The sequence below is a fragment of the Pteropus alecto genome, unplaced genomic scaffold (genome assembly GCF_000325575.1).
Source record: "Pteropus alecto unplaced genomic scaffold, ASM32557v1 scaffold44, whole genome shotgun sequence".
Classification (NCBI taxonomy): domain Eukaryota; kingdom Metazoa; phylum Chordata; class Mammalia; order Chiroptera; family Pteropodidae; genus Pteropus; species Pteropus alecto.
The window spans coordinates 6,756,164-6,762,845 of NW_006436812.1; the positions used below are offsets into that span (position 1 = coordinate 6,756,164).

General features: G+C 60.8%; 2 protein-coding genes and 1 non-coding gene across 4 annotated transcripts; 2 read left to right on the forward strand and 1 right to left on the reverse strand.

Moving 5' to 3' along the window:
- The first annotated feature begins 523 nt into the window (after window positions 1–523).
- On the forward strand, window positions 524–594 carry TRNAG-CCC. The gene has a single exon. It is a non-coding gene; the product is annotated as a tRNA-Gly (tRNA).
- Window positions 595–925: 331 nt separating this feature from the next.
- On the forward strand, window positions 926–2,651 carry METTL26 (methyltransferase like 26). Of its 2 annotated transcripts, none has more exons than XM_006914015.3 (6): window positions 926–1,171; window positions 1,323–1,485; window positions 1,703–1,762; window positions 2,061–2,152; window positions 2,259–2,337; window positions 2,423–2,651. In XM_006914015.3, exons 1-6 carry the CDS (start codon window positions 975–977, stop codon window positions 2,468–2,470), a joined length of 639 nt encoding a protein of 212 aa, XP_006914077.1. In that variant the 5' UTR covers window positions 926–974; the 3' UTR covers window positions 2,471–2,651. The 2 variants fall into 2 exon arrangements, with proteins under 2 accessions (XP_006914077.1, XP_006914078.1); XM_006914016.3 differs by having other exon boundaries at window positions 2,085–2,152.
- Window positions 2,652–3,131: 480 nt separating this feature from the next.
- Window positions 3,132–6,681, reverse strand: WFIKKN1 (WAP, follistatin/kazal, immunoglobulin, kunitz and netrin domain containing 1). Its single transcript, XM_006914017.2, has 2 exons — window positions 5,290–6,681; window positions 3,132–4,625 (listed from the first exon to the last, which is right to left on the reverse strand). Exons 1-2 carry the CDS (start codon window positions 5,455–5,457, stop codon window positions 3,147–3,149), a joined length of 1,647 nt encoding a protein of 548 aa, XP_006914079.1. The 5' UTR covers window positions 5,458–6,681; the 3' UTR covers window positions 3,132–3,146.
- Window position 6,682: the final 1 nt, after the last annotated feature.

Here is a 6,682-nt window from a genome sequence, read left to right on the forward strand (position 1 = left end):
GTCACTGACCCCTCATAATGTCCGTGGTCATCTCAATGTCATTGAGAAGCCCTGAGCATCACAGGATCCCCCTCTTTCAGGCCTGCCCAGTTTCTGCAGGCTGGGACAGCCCGCCCATCCGCAACCCTGCTCATCCGGAACCCAGCTCATCCGCAACTCCGCTCACCAGAAGCTCTGTCCCAATAGGAGCCCCATCTTGGCCCCGCCCCCCATAGGCTCCGGAAGATGTGCGGTTGCCATTGTTTCCATGGGGCAGGCCCAAATTGAGGCGGTCGTCAAACCCGTGTCTCTCATCTCCGCTCCTTTCCCTCGAGCGCTGTGCGTTCAAAGGACACTGAGAGACTCCTACTGTCATGGGCCCCGTCCAAACGGCTCTCCTACCCTAATTGCCCACTGCGGAATGCTGAGCCCGGCCTTGACAGCTGCGGTGGCAGTGGCATAGCGCATGCGCTATGGCATTTTGGAGCCCGAGGCGGTTGCGTCACAATCTCCTAAGTCTTTCGAGCCACCCATGCGTCAACAAGCGCCGCTGGTGTAGTGGTATCATGCAAGATTCCCATTCTTGCGACCCGGGTTCGATTCCCGGGCGGCGCAATTCTGCCTTCAGGTTTTCTTTTTCCCCATCTCAAAAAAAAATTTTCAGTCATAACAAATTTTAAAACGAGAGAAAACCAAAAAACAAGGGGGAACCGGCACTAACAAGACAGTTTCATAGAGTGACAAGCGCTATGAAAATACTAGGACGTCAATGGAGACAGGGTGCTGAGCTGAGGAGAGCCCGCAAACCAGCGACCCAAGCTTGCGGGTCCTTTCCCCGTGTGCCTCTTGAGGCTGTGGGCCCTTTAACCTGCCGCGTGCGGCCTCCTGGGAATTGTAGTCGAGGCGGGGGGGCTTCACGGCGGCTGGACTACAACTCCCAGCAGGCTTCGCGGAGGCTGGACTACCTCTTCTGGCGGACCAGCTCTGCGGACACGATGTTGGTGGCGGCGGCGGCGGACAGGAACAAGGAGCCCATCTTGCGTGTGCTGCAGCAGTACGTGGACCCGGCCCAGCGTGGCGTCCGTGTGCTTGAGGTGGCCTCGGGCTCCGGCCAGCACGCAGCACACTTTGCGCGGGCCTTCCCCCACGCGGAGTGGCAGCCGTCTGACGTGGACCAGCGCTGCCTGGACAGGTGCGGGGGAAGGCGGGACCTGGGTGGTGAAAGTGGGCCGGGTCCCGCTGTCCCAGCTCCCCACGCCACCGTGACCTCTGTGAGCAAGGCTGCAGGGGGAGTCAGGAACAGGTGCACAGGCCACCTCCACCCACGTGTTGCCCTCCCACAGCATCTCGGCCACCACTCAGGCCCAGGGGCTGTCCAACGTGAAGGCCCCGTTGTACCTGGACGTGACCTGGGATTGGGAGCAATGGGGCGGGATCCTGCCGCAGTCGCTGGACCTGCTGCTCTGCATCAACATGATCCACATCAGCCCCCTGAACTGCACCGAGGTCTGTGGGAGCTTGGGCGAGCCACCTGAGGACCAGCCACCTGCACCAGGGGGCACTCCTCCCCCTGCATTGGGAGGGAGCAGGGTGCCAGGTTTGCCTGGTATCGTAGGGCACTAAGGCCCCAGGAGATCAGGTTGGGTCTCCAGCCCCCAGTCCAGGGCTGTTTTGGAGGCCTGGGGAAAGTTCCTCACTGCCAACCTGCCTCCCTCCTCCCCAGGGGCTCTTCAGAGCAGCAGGACACTTGCTCAAACCCAAGGCACTGCTCATCACCTATGGGGTGAGTGCTCCTGCCAGAGATGGGCCTCCACTGTCTGGATGATTCCAGCAAGACTCAGCCATCCTCTCCTTTCTAGACTCTCCCTTTTGTGTCAGTATTTTCAGTTGCCCTCTCCCCGACTACCTGTCACCATTAAACACGCCCAGATCCTCCTTTCTCAAAGTCTCCCTGCACCCCCTTAGCTCACCAGCTGGTCCTCGGCTGTCTCTTTCTTGGGATTAGGGAATGGTGTGTCCTTTCCATCCTCTGGTGCCAGCCTGAAAGTCTGCAGGATGGCTTACCCTGGGGCTGTGGGCAGAGCCCTGTCCTTCTGTCTCCACAGCCCTATGCTATCAATGGGAAGATCTCTCCCCAGAGTAATGTGGACTTTGACCTGACCCTCAGATGCAGGTTAGAGCTGAGTAGGAGGGAGGCCTGGCTGGGAGGGCAAGTGGCTGGGTGACGCCCAAGCCACACCCCCACTACTCCCCGGCCCCCACCTCCCGCCCCCATGCAGGAACCCAGACTGGGGGCTGCGGGACACAGCCCTCTTGGAAGACCTGGGTCAGGCCAGCGGTCTGCTCCTGGAGAGGATGGTAGGTGGGGAGAGCTGGGAGCATGGGCAACCTCTCTGGGTAGCTTATCTGGAGGCTGCTTCTCCAGCCAAAGCATTTCTCCCAGGTGGACATGCCAGCCAACAACAAGTGCCTGATTTTCCGGAAAAAGTAACTCCTCCTTCTCCCGAATGCCTGTGACCCCAACGAGGCCCCTTCTGGGACAAACCCAGATAGTCAACCCTCTCCTTCCCTGGGTCAGGCCATGGAGACTGGCCTTGTCTAGTCTGGGGGCTCCTGGCCAGTGGTCAGGGGGCTGCTGAGGGTGTGGGAATAAAGTGTTTCCTGCTGTCCTATTGCTGGTGTACACTACATCTTCTCAAACACCCTGGTGGTGCTGGGTGGGCAGGCTGTATCTCTGAGCGCCCCATATTGGGGGCAGGAGGGGTTTGGCATGTGGGGTGAAGACGTGGGGACATCTTGGCCCCTGCTGCTCCTCTTGGGCAACAGAGAAGGAAAAGAGGACCCAGGGACTGCTGAGGCAGAACTAAGCTGGCTGCTTGGCCCTTCTGCCACAGGAAGTGGCACCCACCTTGGGGCTTGGTTCTGGCTTGTGCTGCAGGGAGATAGGAGGCTCCCCATAGGGGAACTGGTGCTCCCCGGTGATCTTAGACTGCAGCCAAAGCCCATTTGGTGGCTGGAACCTAGATTACAGACTGGGTGGGGGAAGGGTAGTACCACTGGGAGGCTCAACACCAGCAGGTCATTAGGTCCTTCCTGGGAAACATTTTTATTTGGTGGGACCCGGGGGACTGGAGGGCAGGGGCAACCAGAGCGCTGTGTGGGCAGGGCTAGTCCTGGAAGCGGTTGAGCAGCTCACAGGCCCTCTTCTCAAGGAGCTCTGAGATTTTCTTGACCCGTTTCTCACTGGCGGTGCGGACATAGCTGCCAGCATCCAAGACAGCCACACCGTCTCGCACCTCACCCATGATGACCAGTGGGCCATCACCAGCTGTCACGTTTGGGCAGGGACAGGCCCAGTCCATACCACTCAGTGTCACCTCCAGGTACTTGGTGCCCAAGAACCTGAGGCCCATCTTGTCATCCTTGAGCACGTCATCTAGGGCCACGCGGGCAATGCTGCCGCCACCTGCTTCAGGCTCCTCCAGCACCTCAGTGAGACGCCCCACAATGGCAAAGTCACTACGGCACAGGCTCAGCGCCAGCTTGCTCCTGAGGCGACAGGCCCGGCAGGGCGGTGTGCGCGGCACGGGGCAGGTGTCCTCACAGCTCTCTCGGCTCTCAAAGTTGTTGCTGTTGCCTTCACAGCCACCATACACAAAGGGGTGGCACTGCTGCAGCAGCGGGCTGTAGGCCCAGCGTGGCTCCCAGCCCTGGCAGGGTCCCTGCACAGCTGGCAGCACACAGGTGTCTCCAGGGCCGCGGGCACAGGCCTGCTGGCACGCCTCGAAGGTCTCAAAGCCCCGTGTGCCCCCATCACAGCTACCAACTGGGAAAGTCATGCAGCTGCCCCGCTGTGGGTCAAAGTGCCAGAGGACATGGCTGGAGGGGGGGCCAGCACAGGCCTGTGTGTTGGGCAGGCATTCGGCCAGGGTGGGGGCACTGGGGGCCCTGTCCCTGGCCAGCTCTCGCTGGACCACAGAGAGCGGGAAGTCAGCCCGCAGCAGGCCGGCAGCGTTGCGTGCGGTGCAAGTGTAGAGGCCAGCATCCTCAGGCTGGGCGTTGTAAAGTACCAACTGCCCAATGCTAGTGACCACTACATTGCCATACATCTGGTCTGGCCGCATGATCAGGTTCTCCCGCTGGTCACTCTGCTTCTCCCAGGTCACCGCAGGTGGTGGGTGGCCACTGACATCACAGTGGAGGCTGGCAGTGCCCCCTACATATACCACCTGTGGGAACGGGCTGCTGTAGAGGGCAGGTGGCACTGGGGCGTCCCCAGGCGTTGGGCGAGCAGTGGTTTCAGGTGGCCCTGGGCTGCTGGGTGGCCAGGTGAGGATGTGCTTGCAGGGCACGACGTGCAGGCGGAGGCCACGTAGGCAGGCCTCGGCGTCCATGTAGCAGCGATTGTAGTAGGTGAGGCCGTCGGAGGCGCAGGTGAAGCTGGGCTCCTTCTCACAGCGGTCACGGCAGCGACACACTGGCTGCCCATCCCAGATATCGCAGTTGGAGCCCTGCTGTGGGCATGCAAAGCCCTCACATGAGGCCATCAATGTGGGTGTAGCCAGGCCGCCATCAGGGAAGCGGGCAGCCACACAGCTCTGTAGCCCACACACATTGGTGCAGCACTTCTCAGCAGCCACGCAGTCCTGGGGGTTGAGGGACAGCTCAGCAGGTGCCCTAACACCCCCCGCCTAGCCAGGGTTCTCGCTTGCTGGGCAGGGTGCACCCTACTGCATATCCCTGAGCCTCAGTTTCCCTTCTGGAAAGCTGAGCAGGTTTGCACAAATTTGCTTTCCATTCAATGCAGTGAGCTACAGCTGCTTCACAGGCCAGTCCTGTGTGTCATCTCACAAAACCTCACTGAATCCTTGGACCCAAAGCAGGTTGTATTATTACTCCCATAGTACAAATAAGGAAACTGAGGCCCAGAGAAGATGGGCAGCATGATCAAAGCCAATTTGGGGGGATGCAGAGCTGGGCTGCAAAGGCAGGACATCCAGATGTAGCCCCTGCCTTTCTACCTGGCTGGTCCTGAGAACTGGCCCCAGGGCGGGGATGGGCAGGCTCAGGGAGTGAAGAGGACAAAGATTGGGGGTAACCCAAGACTCTCATATAGGCCATGGACTGAAACCCTGGCAGGAGTGTGGGAGCCAAGGAGGAAGTAGATTCCTGGGGCTGGGGTCCCCTCTGTAGGCAAGGCCTGGGGTCATGGGTGAGGTCTGGTCTTTCTCCAAGCCGCCCCAGTTTCCTTCCGGCCCCCCTCCCGCCCACACACACACCAGGGTAGGTGAGGACGGAGCCCATGCTCACCTGGTCCCCGACGCACTCACGCTCACAGGTACTCTGGGCATCCACCCACAGATTGGGGCTGAGTTGGTTGGGGCACACGCCCAGGTGGTTCCTGGGCCCCTGTGGCAGGCTGGCCCCTGAGGTCAGCCCAACCATTAGTAGTGGCAGGAGCAGCCTCTGGGCCGACATGGGGACCACTAGGCCAGGGGGTGGGGATATGTGACCACCAGCCCCTCCGGCCCCGCCGACCACGCCCTGCAGGCATCCACCTTCTAGGCCTGTTGTCGGCGCCCCTGCCCTCGGGCCCCTGGCAGATCCTCCAGGCTCCCCTTTGGTCCCCAGGGTCTGAGCCCACAGCAGATGCTTCGTTTCAACACCCGGGTGGAAAAAGAGCTGCTTCGTTTCAACACCCGGGTGGAAAAAGAGCTGGGTGGGTTCCGGATCTCTGAGCTCTGGTGTTGCCCCTACTCAGCTTGGCCCCTCTGTGGTCAGCGCAGGGCAGGGGGCGGGGAGGGGGGAAGGATAGGGAGGGACTGAGGCCTAGAAACAAGGAGACACTGGCCAAGAGGGGCAAGGGGCGGAGAAGGGCCGACTCTGGCCAGAGAGGGGAGGGGAGGGGACACTGTAACCGGAGCCCCTCCTCTCTACAGGCCCTGGTCTCAGGGGATCAAAGCTGCCTGGCAGACCCTCTCAACCCAGGTTCAGGACAGGGAAGGAGGGGGAAGGGAGATCAAATGCAGGGGCTGACAGAATCCGCCCTTCCAAACTCTTCCCAGGGGTCTGGGGCCCCAGGAACATCTGCTCTGAGACTGGATGGAAAACGTCCCGTGACCCTGTGTCTGACCTTATGACCCAGGAGGCAGAGTAATAAGAGCCTGGTCTGGTCAGAATGAGACCAAGAGACGCCCCAGGTCTAGAGGACGCCATTGGTTGGCCCTGTGAGGGGGCCACCGGTGTGGAGGGCCACTGGGCCAGACTTTGGACAGGGCTCAAGGCCCAGGACCCTCCCACAAAGCTGCAGCCAGAGGCTTGGTCCCTGAGTGTTGGGACCATGTTTAGAGTGATCGTCCCTCAATCCCCGCTGACCTTGAGTGTCCATTGTACCCCAGGGCCTGGGTCCTCCAGGTTGGGGTGAGTCTCAGGGGATGGCCCACCCTAGGTTATCTGCTCCATTCCTGGCTCTATGCCCACCGCCCTCTCAGGCAGCAGTGAACTCAGTGGTTAGGCCCTGCCAGGGCCGTTAGTGAGGGCTCAGATCCCAGGTTCCAGCCTTGAGGGCAGTGGGGAAAAGGTGGTCCTGCTTTGCTACCCCACAGGGAGAGACAGGCTGGAGAGGGCTGGCTGCTTGGAAATGCAGCTCACCCTGTAACTGGGGAAGCTGCAACAGGCATGCTCAGCCCTCACAACCAGGACA

Excerpts from the sequence above, each read along its gene's own strand:
- METTL26 (XM_006914015.3), top strand. The coding sequence starts at position 975 with ATGTTGGTGGCGGCGGCGGCGGACAGGAACAAGGAGCCCATCTTGCGT. Across the intron at positions 1,172-1,322 it reads GACCAGCGCTGCCTGGACAG|CATCTCGGCCACCACTCAGG; the intron begins GTGCGGGGGAAG and ends GCCCTCCCACAG. Across the intron at positions 2,153-2,258 it reads GACCTGACCCTCAGATGCAG|GAACCCAGACTGGGGGCTGC; the intron begins GTTAGAGCTGAG and ends GCCCCCATGCAG.
- WFIKKN1 (XM_006914017.2), bottom strand. The coding sequence starts at position 5,457 with ATGTCGGCCCAGAGGCTGCTCCTGCCACTACTAATGGTTGGGCTGACC. Across the intron at positions 4,626-5,289 it reads GTGAGTGCGTCGGGGACCAG|GACTGCGTGGCTGCTGAGAA; the intron begins GTGAGCATGGGC and ends CTCAACCCCCAG.